The sequence below is a fragment of the Budorcas taxicolor genome, chromosome 4, assembly GCF_023091745.1.
Source record: "Budorcas taxicolor isolate Tak-1 chromosome 4, Takin1.1, whole genome shotgun sequence".
NCBI lineage: Eukaryota > Metazoa > Chordata > Mammalia > Artiodactyla > Bovidae > Budorcas > Budorcas taxicolor.
Genome location: NC_068913.1, coordinates 78,931,891 through 78,953,977, shown reverse-complemented (window position 1 = coordinate 78,953,977; position 22,087 = coordinate 78,931,891). Strand labels below are relative to the sequence as shown.

Sequence of the window (22,087 nt, the reverse complement as noted above, 5' to 3'; positions counted from 1 at the left end):
CGGTAGCCAAAGATGACTGGTGTGGTGCGTCTGGGGCAACCTGACACACACACGACATTTACACCTGCTCCCCAGAGTCAGCAGAGGCAGAAACAAGCTATTTATTTCTCCTGCCGAGAAACACTCCACTGATAAAACACAGCATTCTTTTATACCCCCAAGAAAGCGCTTATCCAACAAAACAAAAAGAACTTTAGTCAAAGACACCAGCTACATGGGACCTGTGATCAGCGGCTCCTGCACCCTAAGCTCCTGCCACAGCCCAGGAGGCTTCACCCCACACCTCCGCAGCCTGTGTCCCTAGCAACGAGGGGCCTGGAAGCTTCTGAGTGATTCTACCTTGACCTTAGTGCCAGGTGCACCCCGCATCCTGGAGGTCCCCAAGGTGGGTGGCCAGGGGACCCGGGAAGGGAGGTGGCACAGTGCAGTTCCCAGACCCTAGGAGGCCCCAGGAGGCAGGGAGAGGTCCAACTGGGGCTGCGCTGTAGCTGGCACCCACCGCCCACCATGAAGGAGACGGGCAGGGGGCCCCCAAGGAGCAAGAAGGGGCTGGCGTGGCCACACACAGCCATCGGGCCGCGGGCGCCACCTGGTGGTCTCAGCGTTAGCTGTTTCACTCTGATGCCCTGAAGAACGGCAGCCGGAGACTCAAAACAGCTCTGCACTATCCTAAACTCATCAGCGAGGCGGGCGCCCCCAGCCACAGACCCCCAGATGGGAGAACCCAGAGCTGAGTCAAGAACGAAGAGGAGGCTGCTGAGGGCGGGAGGGGAGATGCAGCCCTTGGAGGTGGGAGAGGATGCCTGCGCCCTGCGGGGTGGGGCACAGTCACGGTGGAGGAAACAGGCACCCAAAGAGCTGTGTCCCCAAGATCAGGACTGGACCCAAGGCCCGGTGACAGCTGCCATCCCAACCCCCCAGCCTCCACCTGCTCTCTGGCTGTGGGTGACTCACAGCAGAGTGGGGTGGGGGGTGAAAGGAGCCAGGAGAAGGGCGACAGGAGGGACGTGGGTGGGTGGCTGGCCCCTCGCCAGCTGGCAGGAGCAGCAGCAGGGCTGTGACCAGCAGAAGGACACCCACGAGGTACTGGGCAGGGGCGGAGGAAGGACAGGAGGCCCAGCCACCGGGAGGGGCTGCCACCCGCTTCCCCCAGCTCAGCCTGGGACAAGTGGGGAAGTCAGAAGTGAGGATGTTGTCATGCTGGACCGAACATGAAATCCTGCATGGAAGGTCCACACTGCCCAGCTCATGGAGGGGGCTCTGGGTTGCTCTCTCCTTCTGGGTGGCTACTGGACCCCTGGCCGGGGACAAGGAGGCTGGAACATGTCAGGGCACCGGCTAGAGGTCACAGGCCACTGTGGCTGCTGCCTAGGACACCTCACCAAACCTGGCAGCTACTGGACACTGAGCCAGCGGGAGTCCAAGCGTCATATCAGGGTCAAGCCCCAACCTGGGTTCACTCCTGCATGAAGTGTGGAACACCCGCCCCTTGTGGCTGAGGTCTCAGGGGAGAAGGGTGCCCACAGGGAAGGGGTGGACAGGGACAGCTCTCAGGCTATGAGGTGTGGGAGTGTGTGTGTGGCCAGGCCCCAGGCAGCGACTTGTCTATAGAATCACCCACCTGAACATGCGGTGCGGGCGGAGCAGGAAGACGCAGCTGTGGGGTGCCCAAGCAGGAGCGCCTGCCCTCGGCTGCCTTCCTGTCCTCACCTGAGCGGCTGTGACCGAATGCCAGGTGTCCTGCACCAGTCAGAGACAGAGCCAACCCTCCCCCAGATGGGGGGATGCCAGACACTGATGCTGCCCATCTCTGGAGACTTAAGGAGAGCCATAGCCTTCAGGGGGTGGCAGGTAGCTCCCACATCCTATCCTGTGTCCAGCTGTTGGCTCCACAGGCTGGGTGCTGCCCAGGCTCCATTTCCTCCAGGCTGGTGGGCTCACACCAACATCATCAAGCTGGGGCATGGGAGGCTCACTTATGGGCCAGACTCAAGTGACCATGGGGATACTGGGCACAGGGCCCTAAACAGGGCCAAGCTTTGCGCTCCGAGTCTGTTTCCCATGCGTGAAAAGGGTTAGGGAGTGTGTCCAGAGAGAGGCCACTGAAGAGAGGAAACCCCCACTGCTGGCCCCTGCCCCAGAAGCTAGCCCCTCCTCGCAGCCTGCCCTGCAGAGCTGGGCACCTGGCCTGTCATCCTCCCTGCCTTTCCTGCTTCCCTCCTCCAGCCTCTTTCCAAGGCAACACTCAGGCCCTCAGCAGTTGTCTCCCCTCTCCTCTCCAGGCGCTTCTATTCTTCCAAAGGGAGGTGGGAGTCCATGGCTGCACATGAGAACAAGGACCCATTGTCCCCCAGGTGACCCGCCCCACTGGGCCCTGGGATTCCTCATTCAGGGTGCCCTCCTCTCCTTCCCACCTGTCTCTAGCGCCTACATCATCGGATGGCACAGAGAGCTTTCTAGAGTCTTTGGAGGCTCATGGACATCCACATCCATTTCATTTAGGCTCATGTTAATGACTACCCAGTATCAAGTCCTTAACTCACGTGTCCCAAAGTTGTGAGGGTCCAGCGGGACACAGCACGGGAACACAGGCAGGCAGCTCTTCTGGTTCCAAGCTGCTGGGTCGGAATCTGACAGAATACCCTGGACATTCGGAGCAGCCAGTGGAGTCCACAGCAGAAACTCTGGCACCCTCCACAGTGCCCTCAGCCTGGGCACTTTGTGCCACCACCTACAGGATCCTCAGGGTCCCAGGAAGGGGGTGGGTAGGCCTGGGGGTGGGTGCACCAGGGCAGTCATAGGCCAGTTCAAGTGTAAGCACCAGCATCTGCCTGTTTGAGCCCACTGCTGGTTTAGCCTGGAGGGAAAGGGAGCCTGGGCCGCGTCTACCCTGCAAAGCCAACAGCTGGACACAGAACAGGACATGGAAGCTTCCCCCTCCCGCCGAAGGCTAGAGCTCTCCTCATACCTCCCAAGATGGACAGCGTCGGCATCTGCCCTCCCCCCACCCAGCAGAGGGGTGGCTCTGTGTCTGGCTGGTGCAGGACCCCTGGCGTTTGGTCACAACTACTCGGGCCAGCAACGGTGATGCTGGAGGCTCCGACCTCGGCTTCATCCCCTTTCTAGGCACAGGATGGAAGGCTGCAGAGGAGGACAAGTCTTTCAGGAAGGACGTCACCAGGCCAGGGCCTCGGCGGCTGTTGCCTCCTGACAGGGCTCCCAGGCCTGGGACGTATGGGACAAACCAGCCCGACTCCAGGGGCAGCACAGTGTCCTGCAGCAGGGCCTGACCATCCCGTCACTGTCACTGGATACAAGCTGGTTCAGGGGGAGGATGAAGTTCGCAGGTGAGCACAGTATGAGACCCTGGTGGTTCCTCCACTACAGGGCACAGGAGTGCCTCGGGACCACTGCAGCTAGCGCTTGCTGTTTACGGACCAGCTCTTGGGCTCTTCACAGGCCTGCAGAACTGCCAAGGGCCCTCGGCTGTTATTAACATCGCTCCCAACTTTCCGACAGGGCCCAGGAAGGCTGGAGGGTGGGGGGATGGGGCTGGGCCACTATCCAGGGGGACTGGTCCAGAGGCCTCAGCCATCCCAAGGCCTTCCCACCAGGCTTCTCAAGCCTTCAGCAGGCTGACATGCTTGAGCCCAGCCTGCTCACCCAGGGAGAGCCTAGGGTCCTGGGGGCATCTCATCCTGCTCTGCATCCAGCACTGGAGGCCCCAGGGAAGTCCAGTCTCGCTGCAGCCCCTGGTGGCACCGGCAGGGCCATGAGGATGAAAAGAACGGCTGCCACTGTAGCTTCTTGTAGCAGATTTTCTTTCTAAAAGGCAACCAGCAATTATCACACCAGCATCACCTGGCAGCCACACGGCCCAGCAAGGGCACCTGTGTGCGTTCTGCAGCTGCCACTGTCTCTTTGCAACAAAGGAAGGGCTCTCGAGGGGCAGGAACAAGCTGCCAGGTGCCTGGGAGCTCGGCTGGCATCCTGCGGCTCCCCACCCCACTGTACTGAGACCTCTGAGCCGGCCATGTGGTCCTCAGAGCCCTCACTCCACGGTCCCTCTGGTCTGGCCTTTCAGCGGCTCCTCCAGGGAGCAGAGGCGCCCTCTTCAGGCTCAAAGCCAACATTACCCAGCATGTTACCACTGCAGAAAGACGTGGCATCTCATGATTGAGGCCCGTGTGATGCACTGCCCTGAAGTCTGGTGAAAGCGGGAGGGCCCCTAATGGCCTAGCTGTAGGCACCCCACCCTGCTCCTCCAGCCAAGTGGCGCTTCTCCCAGGCTCGGACCTGACCTGTCCCCCACTGGTGGCCTCAGCCCCCTGCAGGCAAGGAATTATTCAAACAAGCGACCACGGCCCCCTGGGGGAACGACTGGCACCCCGCTCCCATCACCATGAAGCCGGCCTTGCGGAGTCGGCTGCTCACTCTGTCCCGCGTGGCTTGTGTGGCGGGCAGTGGCCTCCCGGGCCCTGAGCCTGTGTGGCGCAGCCTGCCGCCCACCTCAGCTCTCTGGGCTGCCTGTCCTGGGTTTGGTCATGCCCACGATCCTATGGCGGGCTCCCACCTTGACTAATAGGCAAAAAAAGAGGTGATCCGACCATAAATGACTATCCTGTCATATCCTCAGTTTTGTCAGCTGTAAAGTGGGACAGAAATAGGGTCCTCAAACCTGCGGGTGCCCCTTGAACCCCTGGAGGGAGCTCTTGGTGCATGTGGGGTGGGCAGGGGTGGTAGGAAGGAGCTCTTCAGATTGGGGGGATGACAGGAACAACAGATGAAACAACCTCCAGAGAGCCCGGGAGCTCAGGAACATTTCCCAATAACCCTGGACCAACCCTCCTTTGGGGGCTGGGCCACCTCCCCACACTCTTTTGACCTTCTACAGCCTAATGGGAACTGCTGCGGCCTGACTACACAGAGCATGTGTATCATCCAAGCCAGCAGGCCCCAGAGCCCACGGGACCCGGGGTTCACAGGGACAGCCATGCCCCAGAACCAGACACACCCCAGAAGCATCAGCAGGGCCCCAGGGCTGCCACTCTCGCCTCCTCACAGGTGAGGCCACCAAGAACACAGAGGGGGTGTCCCCGTCTCGCCTCCTCACAGGCGAGGCCACCAAGAACACGGAGGGGGTGTCCCCGAGGACTCCTGCCCACAGAGCCTGGCCCCACTCCTTTTCTTCTCCTCCTCTGCCTTCGCCCAGTTTGGAATAGTTTCGACTTAGCCTGTTTGGTTAACAAATTAATGACAAAGACGTGTTCTCTCAACAGTTCTGTTTAGCACTGCCTGATAAAACACAAAATGGCTCGTTTGGAACTTCCCTGATGGTTCAGTGGTTAAGACTCCATGCTGCTGTTGCAGGGCGCCACAGGTTTGATCCCTAGTTGGGAAACTAAGATCCCACAAGCTGCATGGTGTGCTCAAAAAAAAGACCAGTTAAATCTGAATTTCAGATAAGCAACAAGTATGTTTTTAATATAAATATGTCCCAAGCGCAGGTAAACAGTTTTCGAATAGAAGCATGTCCCATGCAGTTTGGGACATATTTGTCTTCAAATATTTTTTATTGCCTATCTGAAATTCAAATTTAACTGCAAAATCTGGCCACCCCAGTCTGGTTCCCTCATTGCTCCTCCATCCTCCCAGTGGGATGGGAATGGGGGGGGTCACCTCCCACAAGAGCCCCCAACTTTCCCTCTTACTCCCTCCCCACCTGCACCAGGACACCTGCAACTCCACACAAACCCACGCCCTGACAACAGAATCTGGGATAAATGGGTCTGTCCAGTTAAAGATTGACCCTGGGGCAAAGGGAGGGACCCCCACTCCTTTGCACCCTCTGGGTCCCTAGGGAAAACCCCTCCCATTGCCCAGGGTCCTCCAGAGCAAGGTGCACCAAAAGCTGGCTGGGAGCCTAGGACATACTTATTCTAGAAAATCATTTTTTATTTGAAATTAGGACATTATACAGTGAGGCCCTGGCTGGGGCCCTGGGGCCCTGGGAGCTGCAAGGGAGGGGGCGTGGCTGCGGAATGTGCCCCGTAAGGGTGCTCAGGTGAGGGAGGGGTGCTCGAGAGAGGGAGGGGGGGAGGGGAAAGGAGTGAAGGGGAAGGGAGGAAAGGGGAAGGGAGGGGGGAGAAGGGGAAGGGACGGGTGGGGAGCGGAGGGGAGAGGAGGGAAGGAAAGGAGGGAGGGCGCCCCAGCGCCCGCTGCGCATGCTCCGCCGCCCCTGCAATGCGGCGCCGGCGGCGCGTCCTCCAGTAACCCAGTTCGGCGAATTCTCGGCGCCCATTATCCTCTGTCTCGGGATGTCTTCCCGCTTGTGGGTCGTGGGGGCCGACAGGAAACCGGCAGCACGGGTTGCAGCAGGAAAGCAGGGGCCCGGGCAGGTTTGGCCAGGGGTGCAGGCTCAGCCCCAGAGCCCCTAGAGACCAGATAACTCCTCCCCGTTACACCGCCGACAGGGGCGCCCCCCAAGGCAGAAGGGGCCATCTGGACCCTGCGAAGGGTGTGACCCTACGTGAAGGTAGCTGGAGGTAAACCGAGCATCAGCCTGGGGTCAGGAGGAGGGTCAGAGGTGAACCCGGATCTCATCGGTGGCCTCAGCCTCCTCACGGGTAGGGTGAGTCTCCCAGCTGTGCTGCGAGCACCCACTATGAGGTCAGCCTCCCACCTGATCCCCCTGTGACCCTCACCCTCGACCCTCGGCAGCTGGGTGAAAACTGGAGCTGCCAGCGTCCCAGGCTCTGCTCATCACAACCATGGGTTCCTGGGCCACTCTGCTTCTGTGGGGTTCTGTTTCCTCGTCCATGGCACAGGCCTCCCACCACTGACCTCGCGAAAATGCTGCTGAGGGTCAGGGCACAATACCCAGGGGCCTGAGCCCCCACTCCGGTGCAGCCATGTCCCTCCTTCCTTCCTCTAGGTGAGCTGCTGACCGGGGTCATTTCTGGGACACCTGCTTGGGGTCCGTGAGTACTAACAGAGCTCGGTCCACAGGGTGTCCTCCAAATGGCCACCAAACGAGCCCTAAAGAGCAGCCACTTGGTGCCGACAAGGAGCAAGGGGAGGGGAGAGGGAGGCGGGAGCAACAAGAAGTGCCTGATGATGAGCGGCTTACCCCCACCACCCCCGTCAATTAATTTTCCTCTAACTGCTTTTGTTAATGGTAGTTTAATAATCTCTTAGTATTCAGTACATTCACAGACTCTGAATGTCTCACAATCCTCTATTTAATTAAGTATTAAATTTAAAAAATCTAACTCTTACTGCCTTTGGCACAAGCTGGATGTAATCTGCAGTGTCCTCGTGGCTCCAAGAACTGTCAGTTACCAGATGGGACAGTTTTTCTGTGTCCAGCGCCAGCATCCTCCTGCCGCTTTCTTTATCACTGGAAGCCTTGAAAGGCTAAGCCAGTCTCCTCGGATCAGGAGTGGACCCCCCTCACTGCAGGGCTGGGTGAGGCCCCTCCACATTGCACTGAAAATGAAGTGGGCAGAAGAGGGGCTTCCCCTCCAACCTCTGAGTCCAGTCTCCACTTCCCCACTCTCCCACTTGCCTAGCAGACTCCCCACCCATGGATCCCCTGCCCCCACCTTCCAGGACAACAGCTGGGGCAAGCATTTCTGAATGGCCTGTCTCAGGAGGGAGCGCTGTCTGGAGTCAGGACTCTCTGTGTGGATCAAGTCTGACCCTGCAGGACGCAGCAGGTGCAGGCTGCGAGGTGAACGCCAGGACTCAGGGAGGCGCAGCGGGCTCCGGGCCTCCCCTCCTTGCTTCCTGACCACTCTCTGGCTTCACCACAGAACTTCTCCTGGACTTGGACTTCCCAGATGCTCAGGTGTGTGGTGGCCAGGGATCTCCCTTGCAAACCCAACCCTGGAGCACACCTTCTTCTAGACACTGCTCCACCCAATCCCTGTCCCAGCTTCACACCTGGGAGACTAACCTGACTCCAGCACAGGCTGCCTGTCTGCTCCTTCAAAATCCATTCACTCAAAGCATTCATTCATTCCAAAAGATTTATGGAGAGCTCCCCACCTCTCAGGGCCTAGGTGGAGGGTAGGAGATACAATGGTGAACGAAACAGATGAAGCCCTGCCCACAAGGCCTGGCAGTGTAGTGGGTGAGACAGCCATCAAATAAAAACAGGGTGCTTGGGTCCCAGATTCCTACTGGAGGCTCAAGGGAGATCCCTTTGAGGAAGTGTCATCAACAGGAGTTAAGCAGGTACAAAGTTCAGGAAAAGCATTTCTAGAAGGAAAGTGAAAGTGTTAGTCATTCAGTTATGTCCAAGTCTTTGCCATCACATGGACTGTAGCCTGCCAGGCTCCTCTGTCAATGGAATTTCCCAGGTCAGAATAATGGAGTCAGTTGCCATGCCCTTCTCTATGGGATCTTCCTGACCCAGGTATCAAACCCGGGTATCCTGCACTGCAGGCAGATTCTTTACTGTCTGAGCCTCAGAGAAGGCATGTGCAAAGGCGCTGGGGTATATAGAACCAGAAGAAGCCAGTGCCTGACCAGAGCTGCTGGGAGAGAGAGAGGAGACAGGGCCGAAGGCAGAGTTTCAGGCCAGGTGAGAACTTTGGGTTTTATGTAGCCAGCCCTCAAAGGGTAGTCAGAAGAGGGTGGGATGTTCATACATGTGTTTTCCCAGCCTCTGGGCTGGGAGCTGGGAAGGTGCAGAGATGAACTTCTGCATTTGCCCTCAAGGAGCAAATGATCAATGGAAAAATTTGTAAAGTGACTGCTTTGGGGCTTCCTGGTTTCTAAGCTGGTTGGGAGGACCCAGGGAGGCTTCCTGGAGGAGGAGTCCTAGCGCCTGCAGGCTGGGCAAGATAGACTGGCAAGAAACGCAAAAGAAAGCAAAAGGTATTTGGGCAGCACTGTGCTAGGCTGACTCCAAAGCACCTCACTCCTCTTTCCCTCACAATGCCCCTCTGGGTAGCGATTAGATTTATCCCTATTTTACAACTGAGAAAACTGAGGTACAGGGTGGCTAAGTAACACAGCCAAGGTCACACATTGAGGCAGTCAGGACCATGTGGCCAAGGCCACATAGCAACCAAACCAAACCCATGAGCCAAACCCCATTGCTGGACCACACTCAGCACGAAGATGAGGGTCGGAGGTCCGAGACCCTCTCCTCTTACCCCTCCAGCTGCCCATTCAGCTTGAAAAGGGGCTGGGGAGGGCCAGAAGACCCTTGGGTCCCTATACAGGGAGGTGGCTGGTTGGTTTTAGAATCCTTTTCCACTAAAGAAACACGCTGATCACTGTGGTGAAATGACAGGTAGTCTGGGATCTGCCGCAAGATATGTGAGTGGGGGTGGAGCATGGGGAGGGTTACCGACGAAACAAAATTGCCCGAGTAGGAAAACTGTTGTGTTGAAGCTGGGGGCTCATTCTATCATTTTATCTATATTTGGGAGTGGTTGAAATTTTCCATGATAATGAGTTTAACAGGCTGGGGGGAATGCCCAAGACCTTCACAGACCTGAGCAATGCAAGGGCCCAAGTGCGGAGGCAAAGCAGGGAGTGTCTTCACAGGGGAAGTGCTCCTGAGGGGAGGTGACAGCAGGCGAGAGCTGGCTGCTCCAATTCCAGACCAGCCCTGGCTAGCTGCCCTGTCTCCCACCGCCCAGCCCGGGCTGCATCCAGCTGGGACACTGAGGCCGGAAGCAGGGCTGACGGAGCCCCAGGTCTGCACAGCCCCACGATGGCGCCGTGAGCCGGGATCTCTTTGGCCTAGCCTCTGGGACTCAAGGGCAGAGAGCAGGCTGGCTGTCAGGAAGCGGGCAGCAGGCCTGCTGCTGCGGGGGCAGAAGAAAGAGCAGGTAGTAACTGTGGAACACGGGGGAATTTCGGACTTCCACGGCTCCTGAGCCTCAGTAAAGAATCTGCTTGCAATGCAGGAGATCCAGGTTCAGTCCCTGGGTTGGGAAGATCCCTTGGAGTAAGAAATGGCAACCCACTCCAGTGTTCCTGCCTAGAAAATCCCATGTAGCCTGGCAGGCTACAGTCCATGGGGTCGCAAAGAGTCGGACATGACTCAGCGACTAACACTTTCACTTTAAGGGTATAAACAGTAGAGTGTGAATATACTTGTAAAGAGCTGCCCGATTCCACGGAAACATACTCATACTCAAGTGGTTTTCTGCTTGAGTCTCACAAACTCCTATTCATCCTTCAAGACCCATCCAATCTCCTGTGCTCTCCCCTGGGCTCCCACCCCGAAGATGGGGCTGGAGTGGTTTGTTTGGATGTGTTTGCTCATCACCCCGTCCTCAGTGCCGGGCACGTGGGAGGCGCTGGGTAAAGCTGGCGAATGAGTGAAGGTCTCCCTCAACAGTCCAGGGGGCACCTGAAGGTGGGCTCTCTCGCCTCCTGTGGCCTGGCACAAGCCTGGGGAATGAAGCAGAGTGCTCCTCCTGCTTTAGAAACGCAACGTATGCAGACACAGCTCCCAAACACCTGTGACAACGGTATCCGACCAGTGCCGCCCACCCAGTGTCAGGGGACACAGAAGCAGCCCTGCATCTGGCAGTACAGTGCACACAGCAAACGCCTGGTAAATACTAGCCTTCGTGTCACTGCTGTTATCAGTCCAGCTGCAGGATCTGAGCCTTCCTACCACACATGCCCCAGGGCTGCACTGGCTCCAAGACCTCCTGTCTCCACAGTGCCCTGTGTCATCCCTGTCCCCTCCTAACACCCGCAGCAAAAATGAGGACGCAGGACTGACCCCACTGGTGCACAACCAGCCTCTCAACATGGGCTGGGACCGGAGCGCCTGCCCCTGGAAACACTCAGCCCCGCGGCTCAGCGAACCACACAGCAGGTTCAGCTGCTCGCCCCCGCAGGCTGCTGGGCTAGAAGCTGCAGACCCCACAGACGGAGGCGTTCTCTGCACCAACCGTGGGGCGGGATGTGGTCCAGGACTGCAGACAGTCAGGGCCTCTTGGAGGAGAAGGAGCCTCTCAATTAGATTTGTGTCTGGATGCTAACCAGGGTCGTGGGTGTGCATGGGAGGAGGTGAGAGAGGGCTTAACTCAGCACTGTCTGCCCAGGGCTCATCCGCCCCCTCCTGTCCAATCCTGGGTTGGAGATCCATGGGATCCCCACAGCACTGGGGGGTGGCAGGTCCCGCCAGACTCCTTCCCTGGTTCCCCGCCCTTGTCCCCTCACCTCTGTGCTCTGAATTCACCTGCTCGGGGCGGCACCTCCACCATGGCCTTGTCACACTCACTCACCGCATGTCATCCCCTCCCCCCACATCCTGCCCCACCCCCACCACATGGAACACCACTGGATCAGGGGTCTGTCTGTCTGCCCAGAACAGGCTGTCCCCCAGCAAGGGCCTGGGAAGTGCCGGATGGGGTGAGGCCACATGCTCGTGGCCAGCATCACATCCACCCCTGCAGGCACCCCCCCACCAGCCCTCCCAGCACAGTCAGATGAGTCCCCACGTGCATCCCTGGGTCCAGAAGACTGGCAGGGTCCGAGTCAGGAAACATGCCATTCAGGTGGCCCCTCAAGCATCCAAAGTCTTCAGGTCCCTACATCCTCCTCTGGCCCACATTCTTGGACAGATGACACTATCTGACCACGTCAGCCACCTGGCTGCATGCCTCTCCCCTCCAGCCCTGGGGAGAAGAGACGGGGGTTCCACGAGCCCCTGAACGAGAGCAAGAGTGCAATTCCAGGTGTGAGGGTGTGTGGGTGCCTCTTGCTCCCAGCCCTGTGCAGCCATGAACCCCGTTCACACCACACTGCAGCCACGAATCCCGCTCCGACTGTGTCGCCAGGGAGCCACAGGCCACGCCCCAACCCCAGCACAGGCTCCCCCTGCCCCCGGCTCCCACCGGCCATCACAGCCATTCCCTCCCTACCTCTGGCTGACAGCTTCTTGGTGTTGATGATCTTGGCCGCATACTCATGGCCGGTGCAGAGCTTGACACAGCGTCGGACCACAGAAAAAGCCCCCCTGGGGGAGAAACAAGGAAACAGAGGCAATTAATCCCCCCAGTGAAAACCCAGCATTCAGTCATGATGCCCAGCCTCAGGCAGAGATCTGTGTGAGGAAGGGATGTGTTAGTTGGTGTTAATGTTAGTTGCTCAGTCATGTCTGACTCTTTGTGACCCCATGGGCTATAGCCCGCCAGGCTTCTCAATCTGTGAAATTCTCCAGGCAAGAATATTGAGTGGTAAGTCATTCTCTTTCTCCAGGGGACCTTTCCAACACAGGGATCAAACCCAGGTCTCCCACACTGCAGGCAGATTCTTTACCATCTGAGCCACCAGGGAAGCCCCAAGAATACTGGAGTGGGTAGCCATTCCCTTTTCCAGGGGATCTTCCTGACCCAGGGATCAAACCTGGGTCTCCTGCATTGCAGGGAGATTCTTTACCATCTGAGCCACCTGGGAAGCCCTGAGGAAGGGGCACCCCGCCCCAAAAGACTTCCACACCCCCCACCCTTCGTGCCAGCCCCATAGGGGCCTCTTTCCCAGCAGCTGGCAGATCCCAGTTGACTGGCACACTCAGCTCCTGTGAGACCCCCAGCCTCGGCATCCTCACAGACCGGCAGGACTGAGGGCCTGTCTGGGGGCCTTTCAGCGAGCACCCTCCTTCACTCTATGCCAAGTCCTCGAGACCCAGGGTCCTCCTAGAGCAATGAACGCTGGCCCGGCTACAGACGGTGGAATAGGGAGGCGCAGCCTGTGGGGACTCACTGAAGGTTCTGGAGGGAAGAAGAAGCATCACATAATTACGCTGCAAAGCTGGAGGCGAAGGCCCCTCCCCCAGATCCTCCACCGCCACTATACAGCAGAGGCGGCCAGTCCCACAGAGGAGGAGACATTTACCTACCCACAGCATCAGCGCTTCTGAGAGGAGCAGGGACCAGCCTGGAGGGCTGGGAGAAGGAAACCTGAAAGGCGGGGTGACCGCTGCCGAGGTCACTGAGAGGTTCTGCATGTGACTCCCCAAACACTGACCCTTGAGAGGAGGATGGTGTGCAGGAGGTGGCAGAGCAAGCCAGAGCCCCGAGAGCAGGCCTGTGAGGGTCCCGGGGCCGGCGGGGAGCACAGGCCAGAGGGAGCCTGGGGTCCATCAGAAGATCCTCCACGGTATTCGACTTGTCACCACCGTTGGTTTAATTTGATTTGAGATCATTTTCGAAGAACATTAGACCCAGCATGTATGAGACAAACCCAGAACAGGAAATGTCTGGGGAAGGGTCCAGACTGGAGGCTGCCACGGGAGGTGGGCACAAAGGCTGAGCACATGGACCGGTGGGGCGGGGGACACCCCTGACCACAGGCCCCTCCTCTGTCTTCCCTCCCCAGAGGCCCTGCAGGCACAGCCCCAGTCGGAACCCAGCACCACCCCACCCCCCCGCGCCGCCCCTGCTGCCCACAGAGCCTGAGAGGCCCACCAGCTGCTTGAGCCCAGGCTCCAGGTGACGGGAAAGCAACGTCTTAAACAGAGAACACATTTCTGCTATAATCCTTTTTGGGATAAGACTTTGGGGCCTTCGCTGGTGGTCCAGTGGTTAGGACGCTGCCCTTCCAGCGCAGGGGGTGCAGGTTCAGTCTCTGCTCTGGGAAGCTCCCACTTGCCATACAGAAACTAAGCCTGCACACCACAGCTATGCAGCCTGCGCTGTAGAGCCCAGGAGCCACAGCTACTAGGCTCGCGCCCAGTAGCCCATGCTCTGCCGCAGGAGAGGCACCGCGTGAGAAGCCCGCGCACCACCACGAACACTCGGCACAGTCAAAAACAAATACACGAAATTTTTTGAAAGTCTAACTTGCCTTTACAAAATAGCAATAAGAATAATACAATTTAAAAAAAAACTTCATTAAAATGGACTATTCACTTCCTTGGGAAAAAGCAAATATTACACTAGATCTAATTGAACATTTTCTTAACATCCCAGGTCTTTATGATCAATAGGTGTGCTTAGAGCTATATTTTTGCTTCTTCACAGTCAGAACCGGGCAGCGGCTGCCTCTGCGGGGGCAGGGAGCTGGGGTCTGGCACACTGGTCACTCCACATCCTCTGTCCTGTGTGACTTTCTCACTGGCTATGAGTTGCAGTCTCAAATTTTTCTTTTAAGAAAAAAAAACAAAGAAAGGATGATTGTTTTTTTTTGATCAGTGACACTAGCTTGGGAGAGAGCGTGTTGAGGCTTCAAGCAGGTCTGGGTTTGAACCCTGCTCTGTCTCTTCCTGGCTGCACCCTCTGCGCCTGTTTCCCCACCCACCCAAGGAGCAGCAAATGCTCACGGGGCCACTGCAAAGGCTGAGCCAGGCCCCAAAAGGCTGAGCCAGGCCCCAGGTGGCTGTCTGCCCGAGGCTGCTTTGGCCTCCTCCTCACCAGCCCAGCCTGTCCCTGGTCCTCCCATCCACTTCCTGCCCAGGAGAGCGGAGGGTATCAGGTGTATAGGGCTGAGCTGCCACCTTCATGCTCAGGCCCCCAAAGGGCTCGGGCCCCCAAAGGGCACGGACACCCAAGTACCGGCTCACAGGCCTCCATGGAATAGTCAGGGCTTCCAGCGCCAGAATCCAATCCCCACTGATGCTGGAAGTTCCAAACAGCCAGAGGGCTGCTCACAAGCCTGGTGGGCGCCGGGTGAGGAACCATGGGGCCCAAAGGTGAGCTCGTCCCTGGAGTGGGGAGGGGCCTACAGGGCCTGTCCACCTGCTGCTGTCCAGCCAGGGTAAGTACAGGACCAAGGGACAGTGAGCCGGGAATCCTCCCGGGTAACGGCAGGGTGTGCCTAAAGTGAACAAGAGGAACAGCCAGATGGACCATCCCAGACAAGCTGCCCTGCTGCCCCATGTCCTTCCGGGTCAGACTCCGCTGTCTCTTCTGCAGGGGGCTCTGGGTGAGTGATGGCAAGGGTCTGAGATGACGGCAGAGCCAGGCAGGCAGAAGCCAGTCTCTGGAGGCAACCAGGAACGTGGCAGGCAAGCTCCCGGCATCCAGCAAGCACTCAATAATGGACCTTACAGGCGGCACACAGGCTGGAGAACAGACTGCTCTTGGACGCAGGTCTTTCTCTCCCAGAGTCCTGCCTGCTGAGGATGGGGGCATCTCTGGAAGCCCCTATGGGGTAGGGTTTCTCCTGCTCCTGTGTTCCAGCTTGAAAAAAATTTCTAGAAAGAGATGCCCTACCCTCCCCCAAGTCTGGTCACCCCACCCTGGTCTTCCTGGTCACCCAAACCTGCACCCCAGTGCCCATTAACTCTGAGGGAGAACCTGGCCCAGCCGAGGCTGTGCCTGGAGCAGGGAGAAGCAGCCGGGACGCTAGGGAGCCCTCGGAACTCAGTCTTCCAGCTCAAGACCCATGGAAGTTTCCCTGAAAGCTTGGTCAGGTGCCTGACAAAGCTCACAAGCTAGAGGACGCTCCATGGCTTCACTACCTGGAGTGAGAGCACAGGAAAGCAGTTTGGCCCCCGATGACCACCTCTCCTTAGGCCAGTCTCCCCCAGCTCCCCTCTCCCATCCTTGAAGCCAGCTTCTCAGTCACCACCATTCCCAATCTCCTTCTGCCCCCTCCCCAGGCATCCACCCCCTTTCCAGTGGCTCTGCCAGTTGCTTGACGTGAATCACAAGCAGGCTCCCCAGAAGACCTGATGCTAAGAAGCATGTGCAGTAAGGACCATGGGCCAGGCCCCCAACATCTCGAACATCACAGACAACAGTCAGTAAGGTGAGCACCAGCGCCATTCTCCTTCGAAATCTGCAGCATCTACCCACCTGAAACTTACAATTACTGACAGAATGACAGGGACAAGAACCTAGGTCTGTATCCTAAAGCACAACCCCGCTGCCACCAAGCCAACTTCTATGCCTCCTTCAAGACCCAATTCAACACCTCCAGTTGCCACAGGAAGTCAGCTCGGTCTCCACCAGACACTATACTCTACATGTCTTGGCTCACTTTGCCCACTCTATTATAATAATTTATCTGTTTCTGGCCCTCCACTGTGGCTCTCCATAAACAATCAAGATGCTGGGGACAGGCAGAGGGTCCAGACTGTGATAAGAGAGTAAGGGCTGACCTCCAAGCACCATGAGTGGAAGTGAGTGGAAGTGCTGGGCTTCAGCATACCTCAGGCCTGCAGGACAAGAAAAGGCAGCCTTCTGGGAAGACAGGGAGAGACTGGGAGGCGTCAGACTCTGGGGAGCAGGCCAGCAGGGGAGGGTGAGCGCCCAAGCCCTCCCTGGATGGGGAAGGGGCGTCTGGTGGGGTGAACTAGCATCTGTGGGAGGGTGGGGAGTGCCTGTAGGTGGAGAATGTCTCCTGCGGAGCTGAGGCCATGGGGCCCCTGATCAAAGCACAGGGCCACTGATGTACCAGAAGCCTGGCAGACCCCCACCCTGCCCACAGGGGCTATGGGGTGCAGATGCAGGGCACAGACCAGGCAGGTGGTGAGGCAACAGGTCCCTGGACTGCGTCTGGATAGGCTGCCTGATGCTCTAGTCATCCATGAATGGCACGGCAGGTGGCAGCCAGCTGCAGGGTTGGAAATGCCACTTGGGGCATAGCTTGTGGGGGAGAAGTCAGAAAGGTGGGGGTCTGGGTGGGGGTGAAGTTCAGGGAGAAGGCGTGGTGGGGGCTCCCCTGAACCTCGAGGTCACCATGCGATGCCCGGTGGAGCACCTGCTGCTGCACTCAGGTTTAAAGTTATTTGAAGAATGTGATCAGATCAGGAGCCTCCTGGGCACCAAGTGGGGACTCTTAAGAATCAAGTAAAGCTAATAAAACAAAGAAAACACTTTTTCATAAAGCCATTTATAGAAAGTCTACTGAGGAACCGCAACAGCAGAGAGGCTGGCCAGGGGACATGGGGGTGGGGTGGGGGAATGAACCCTGGAGCTGCCTGGGGTCTGGTCAGCTGCATGCGGGTGCCCAGCACTGCTACAGCCATGCCAGCCCATGGTGACACTCAAGGGTCACTCTCTTGCCACACTGGGCAGAAGCATCAAGCCAGCAAGTGGCTCCCAGCCCCATTTACTCTCTCATTCCTCCCTATACAACCTGAGGGTATGCCCTGACCCTACCTCTCACCTGGACACAGAGAGCCCACTGGCCCTCGGGGGCAGGGTCTGGCCTGGGTTTCCACCTGTAGGACTCTTAGCTGCCCCCATGCCTGACCACCTGCTGCCACCTGGAACTTGCCCTTGACATGGATTTCCTGCAGCCCCCATGGCACTTGCTTTGGGGACCTGCCTCCTCCCTGCTCTGCTGGCCAAGCCAGGGGCCCAGCCTACCTTCTGCCCACTGAGCTGAGCTGGTGTTGGTGGGAGAGGGTGATGGGCAGGAGGGTCTGGTCTTACCTTGTCCCCACAGTGGGGGCTGCAGAACAGGGAAGCGCTGACAACGGACGTCACTTCGGGACCCTGCATCCTGGGCCTGGGGCTTCCTCATGCAGGGTGTGTGGAGGCCCTGGCGCAGAGCAGGCATCAGACTCATGTAACTGGGGACCCCCTGCTTCTGCTCCTCCATGGCCACTCGGCACTTCCACTGCCTCCTTCCTGGTGTACATTCCAGGGGTGCAGCATCTCCTCTCTCCACCACCCCCATCCCTGTGGTCCACTGGAGGACGGGGCCCGTGCACCTGACTCCAGCTCTCTGCCCTGTCCTGGCCTCGCAGGTACTGGCCTGGCTGCCAACAGGGCTGACACGGCCCTGTTGAAGACACACCTGGTGGCTGAACAACCTGGGAAATCCCCATCTGCACTCTGCTAACTTGGATGCTCGGGAGCAGGAATGCTTGACAACCAGCCAGAGCTAAGGGCCCACATCACATGTGGACCAGTCCATGGGTTTCTTAAATTGTAGGGCCAAAAACAGCCAGAAGTGCTGAGTAAAAGAACCAGACCCTTGTTGATCTGTGTTGTAAAGGCTTCCACACAAGTGAGACCCTGGGATGTCCTCTCAGTGAAAACCGCCATCCTGGCCCCCCAACTTCCCAGGCAGATCCACAAAAGATCTTTCTGGAACGGGCTAAGCAGGCGGCAGATGCACTCGGCTGGTTCAACAGTTTTCCATGTACATTAACAAACGGGTGTTCTTTTAAAGCAGCCTGAGCACCCAGCCTGGGCCGCCCCAGTGGGCTCAGCTCAGAAGGGTCTGGGCCAGGGGCTCAGGCAGGGAGGCTGGACAGCCCAGCAGACATGCTCACTCACCACACCAGGCCCTCCGCTTGCCTGGATTTGTGGATTTCAACTAAATCAAGCTGCTGCTTGTTTGTGTGGTAGCGAAAAAATTTTTTCTACCTTTGATTAAAATGACAGGGGAGGTCCGTTTATATTTGTAATCTGGACCTAAGCGATTCAGTAGAAAATAGGGACTTGTACATGAAATTGTTGTGGGGGCTTTTTCTTGCTTATAATAATAATTTTAAAAACAGAATCCACGCTCGAGGCAGAAAACAGAGTAACCAAGGTGGTTTCAATAGAGCGAGTTGAAGCCGCCTCCACTTTCAGAACCCATTGCTAGAGTCCCACGATGCTCTGATGTGTCTCGGTGATGTCTACACCACAGGAAGGCTTTCCTCACCAACATTCAGGAATCTCTTGCTGTTTATATTCTGCTTCTTCCTCTTACTACTTTCCCACCCTGCAAACAACTCTACCACAGTACCACCTGGCCATTATATACTGCTTTACTGGTGGGCACCAGGAGGGTATGTGACCCTCCCTGGCTCCCTGGCCTCGGGGTTGGGCAGATGAGGAGAGCATGCTGGCTCTGATAGGACTTGGGCAAATGTGTGCCATGCTGGGCAGGGGCAGGAGGGCCCAGCACAGGAGTAATGTCCAGGCCGCAGGCCCATGAGGCTGTCCATCATCAACAGTCCATGGAACTCAGGGAACCATGTCGCTCTCCTGCCCTGAACCCAGAACATCCTGGGTTTCTGTAACAGGACCTGAAGTAGCCAAACTAGAAACCGATGCTAGACAACATTTAATTTTGTTTGTGAACACCCAAATCACCGTGGTCTCTGTAGCCTCCCAGCGTGCCTTTTATCAGCGGGTGAGTTCCGGCTTTGTGTTTGGCCTTTTATATTTAACATCACTTCACACACAGTTCCCATTCCCTGACCTAGATCATATACGTGTCATCTTCATAGTAGAGAACGTTCCTTCCATGGATAGCCGAGCACTTCCTCGATTGGCAGGCATTTGGGATGTTTCCAGTTTCCCTTCTCGTAAATGCCTGCCGTAAACATCTTGGTTATTTCTGTAGAGTTGATTTCCAGAGGCACAATCGCTGGGTGATTTACAACCACACCAGCGATGAAAATGCCAGCTCTTGCCACTGCCCCACTGTCCATCCCTGGCCTTTCCAAGGTCCTTCTCTAGAATCCCGGCAGCTCCTCGGTCCCGACCTCTGAGCTTGGGCCAGAAACTCAAGTCATAAGTCATCCATGCAGTGCTAGTGAACAGGGGTCCCCACAACATGGTACACAGGCTGGGCAGCTGAAACCCCAGATTATTGTCTCACAGTTAGGAGACCAGAAGTCCAAGACCAAGGTGCTGGCAGGGTCAGTTCCTTCTGAGGCTGTGGGAGCCTGCTCTAGGCCTCTCGACAGCTTCTGGGGCTTCACGGGGGATCCTGGGCTTGCAGAAGCATCATCTCCACCTTCATGTTCATATGGCATTCTCCCTGTGTGTCTCCCTGTGCCCAAATTTCCCCTTTTTATAAGGAAACACGGAAAAGGTGCCGGGGGGGGGGGGGGGGGGCTTCTCTAGTGGTAAAGAATCTGCCTGCCAATGCAGGAGACACGGGTTCGATTCCTGATCCAGGAAGATCCCACATGCTGCGGAGCAACTGAGTTCAGCTGAGCAACTGAGCATCAGAACTACTGAGCCTGTGCTCTGGAACCTGAGAACCGCACCTACTGAGCCCACATGCTGTCATTGTTGAAGCCTGCACTCCCTAGAGCCCATGCTCCACAACAAGAGAAGCCACAGCAATGAGAAGCCCGTGCATCATAACTAGAGAACAGCCCATGAAGCAATGAAGCCCCAGCACAGCCAAAATAAATAAATAAAAAATAAGGACACAGTTGTACTGGATGAAGGCCCATCATCCACTTCACCATAACTAATTACATCTACAACCGCCTTATTTCCAAATACGGTCATATTCTCAGGTACTGGGATTAGGACACCACATCTGAAGTTTAAGAAGACAGTTCAACCCACAGCACATGCTGACTCTCCATTCTGCCTTAGGGAGTCAGAGTCTGCCCCTATGTGTACCAGGCAAACATGTCCCCAGTTACCATCCTCAAATATTAATTCCACAGGATGCTAACAGATGTTAGGTACAAAGGGGGCTCTGTGGGCAAATAAGTTTAGAAACCATTAAGCTAAACAGTGCCTTCCTCCCTCCCTCCCTCCCTTCCTCCCCTTCTTTTCTGTCGCAGGACTTCTCAGGGCCTTTCACATGGTCATCTGCACTGTGAATTTCCCACTAGTGAGTGTGCAGTGCAGCCTTTCTCCAACTTCTTTGATCAGAGAAATCTTTACCCAAAGAAACCTCAAGAGGGCCAAGAGCGGGTAGGGCAGGGAGGTGTTCTAGTCTGCAGCTTCAGCATCAAATGAATCCATTGGCAAACAAATGGCGAGAGTAGGACAGAAATGCCACCTGAGGACGCCTACCCACACGCGAGAACAGCGGTGCTGCCCAGGAGTCTGTGGGCGCATCTCAGATGGAGAAAACCCAAGCGGGGCCTCCTTTTCTCTCTGCCCCTCTGAACAGAGCACCCAGGCTACAGCAGCCGCCCCTCCCCGCGGATCCCCCCTCCCCAACCACAAGGGCATCGAGGGCCCCCCACGGCCCTCCTCCCTGACGCCCTGGGGAGTGGAGTGTCAGGTGGATGAGCCAGGAATGTCAATTCAGAGAGGACGTTTTCTTCACATTTCTGACAATGCTGAGAGCAGATGGAACACTCCGTGAGCAGAAAGGGCACTGTGTCCTGACCACATAAGGCTTATGACAAGATGCACCCTACAGCCTAGGGAGGTTTAGATGTAAACGACCACGAAGGGTAACCCTTTCATGTTTCTCAGGCATTGATGTCATCATCGTTACACTATACAGTCACATCAAGTTCATGAGTCCCACACACGTGAGTGTAACTCAACTTCGACACACGTCCATGACACTGCGTTCCTCTTAAACCCTCGGGCCTCACACTTCACACTGTCAGCCTCAATACTGGCCAGACCCACCCACCACCACCCCTGCCGTAGGCGGGGTCCTCAAGGCCCAGTTCAACCAGGTACAGACATCCTTGAGAAACTTCCAGGAGGACTCAAGGCAGCAAAGCCAGTGGAAACAAGAGGCTGAGCACCAGCCCAGGGAACGTGATAGGGTCTGGAGGAAGTGGGAAGCGCTGAGATGACTGAATGGGTGCACAGTTATTGTTTGGGGTAATGAAAAGCTCTAAAATGGGTACTGGTGATGGTTATACAACACTGTGAAAAGACTCAGTTGTTGTTGAGTCACTAAGTTGTGTCTGACTCTTCGTGACCCCATGGACTACAGAATGCCGGGCTTCCCTGTCCTTCACTCTCTCCCGAAGTTTGCTCAAATTCATGTCCATTGAGTCGGCAATGCTATCTAACCATCCCATCCTCTGCCACCTTCTTCTCCTTTTGCTTTCAATCCTTCCCAGCATCAGGGTCTTTTCCAATGAATTGGGTCTTTGCATCAGATGGTCAAAGTATTGGAGTTTCAGCATCAGTCCTTACAACAAATATCCACGGTTAATTTCCTTTAGGATTGACTGGTTGGATCTCCTTGCTGTCCAAGGGACTCTCAAGAGTCTTCTCCAGCACCACAGTTTGAAAGCATCAATTCTTAGGTGCTCAGCCTTCTTTATGGTCCCACTCTCACATCTATACATGACTGCTAGAAAAACTATAGCTTTGACTATACATACCTTTGTCAGCAAAGTTACATCTTTGCTTTTTAATATGCTATCTAGGTTTGTCATAGCTTTTCTTCCAAGGAGCAAGCGTTTTTTATCTTTATGGCTACAGTCATT

The 22,087-nt window shown here is 56.6% G+C and overlaps 1 protein-coding gene across 8 annotated transcripts in view; it reads right to left on the bottom strand.

Annotated features, from left to right (window-relative positions):
* The window catches only part of CAMK2B (calcium/calmodulin dependent protein kinase II beta), a 90,686-nt gene that overhangs the window by 46,130 nt on the left and 22,469 nt on the right, over positions 1-22,087 (bottom strand). For all 8 annotated transcript variants that reach the window (XM_052639284.1, XM_052639288.1, XM_052639285.1 and 5 more), the window contains exon 2: positions 11,904-11,998. In XM_052639284.1, the coding sequence (XP_052495244.1) occupies positions 11,904-11,998 (95 nt within the window). The remainder of the gene's footprint in view (positions 1-11,903; positions 11,999-22,087) is intronic.